A 1,658-nucleotide genomic window follows, 5' to 3' on the forward strand; every position below is an offset into this window, starting at 1 on the left:
ACTTCTTTGTGGGAATATCTTCTTAATTAATCATTTATAAGAAGTCTATCTTGGAAAGCAAATTTTAGGCCTTTACTTCTCTTTTGGTCATAATACCATGAGTATTTTCCCAATATTTGTCTTCCAAATTAGATATTCACTTTCAGATATAGATGCTAATTTTCTATGAATTTAAACTTCATTGAGATAGAATTTCAACCAATTTCTAAAGATTAAGTATTCTTTCCCATCCCACTAACTGAAAAATCTGTCTTTTTCTCCTGGTTATTTTAGAGGACGTGCTGAATTAAATGGATGCAGGAAATCTGTCTGTAGTGTCAGAATTTGTGCTTCTGGGACTTTGTCACTCATGGACTATGCAGGTCTTACTCTTACTGATATTTTTTATGCTTTACCTGATCATTGTATTTGGAAACATTGCCATCATAATCTTAATCATCACTGACCCCCATCTGCATTCTCCCATGTACTTCTTATTGGCCAACCTTTCCTTTGTTGATATGTGGCTTTGCTCAGTGACCACTCCTAAGATGATTACAGACTTTGTCAGAGAGAACAAGACTATTTCCTTTGGAGGCTGCATGTGTCAGGTCCTCTTTGTGCATTTTTTTGGAGGGGGTGAGATGGTGCTATTGGTAGTAATGGCCTATGACCGCTATGTGGCTATCTGCAAGCCACTTCACTATTCAACCATAATGAACCTTCAAAAGTGCATTGGGCTTGTGGCGACTTCCTGGACCATTGGCTTTGTGCATGCCATGAGTCAAATGGCAGTGATTGTGCAATTGCCTTTCTGTGGCCCCAGGGAAGTCGACAGTTTCTTCTGTGACATACCACTGGTAATCAAGCTTGCCTGCATAGACTCTTATAACTTGGGAATATTAATGAATGCTGACAGTGGGGTTCCGGCCATGACCTGCTTTATAGTTTTGTTGATATCCTACACATATATCCTTCTTACTGTTCGCCAAAGCTCTAAAGCTGGTGCATCGAGGGCACTCTCTACCTGCACTGCCCACATCACAGTGGTGTTGCTCTTCTTTGGGCCCTGCATCTTCATCTATGGGTGGCCACTCAGCATCACCTGGGTGGACAAATTTCTTGCTGTGTTTTACTCTGTTATTACACCTCTCCTAAATCCAGCCATTTATACCCAGAGAAATAAAGAGATAAACACTGCTCTGAAGAGATTTAGAAGCTACTACCTACATCCCAAGGGAAATATGTAATGCCCAGAAACCTCACTGGAAGCACTTCAAATTGACAATACACTGACCTTATAAAAGAGGTTGAAAATTCTAGGCATTCAATTTATGCCTGTCTCTAAGTACAGGAATAGGGTTAATAAAGTTCATGGAATTTTAACATTTACTAATCAACCACTAGAACACCACAAAATGTTTCCCTAACATTCAACACAAATGGTTCTTCTTTGTGAGTGAATTGTCTAATCAGCTTTCCTATGCCTTTAACTGTATTAAGTGAGAAGCTAAAATTCATTCAACCAAGCTATACATCCATTCTGATGGATAGCATCTTAACAAACCTCTTTAGAATTTTCTCCTAACTCCATTTGGAAGGTGTTTCTGTAACACTGACTCTTTTCCTCAGACTTTTCACTTGACCTCTTGTCAGCTGAATTACTGTTTAGCTTCACT

At 39.1% G+C, this 1,658-nt stretch overlaps 1 protein-coding gene across 1 annotated transcript; it reads left to right on the forward strand.

The window, feature by feature from the left end:
- The first annotated feature begins 284 nt into the window (after window positions 1-284).
- Window positions 285-1,229, forward strand: LOC148776585 (olfactory receptor 4F4-like). The gene has a single exon (XM_088840337.1). It carries the CDS (start codon window positions 291-293, stop codon window positions 1,227-1,229), a length of 939 nt encoding a protein of 312 aa, XP_088696463.1. The 5' UTR covers window positions 285-290.
- Window positions 1,230-1,658: the final 429 nt, after the last annotated feature.

This window comes from Moschus berezovskii, chromosome 9 (assembly GCF_049115385.1).
Source record: "Moschus berezovskii isolate FMDL1 chromosome 9, NW_MosBer_1.0, whole genome shotgun sequence".
Lineage (NCBI taxonomy): Eukaryota > Metazoa > Chordata > Mammalia > Artiodactyla > Moschidae > Moschus > Moschus berezovskii.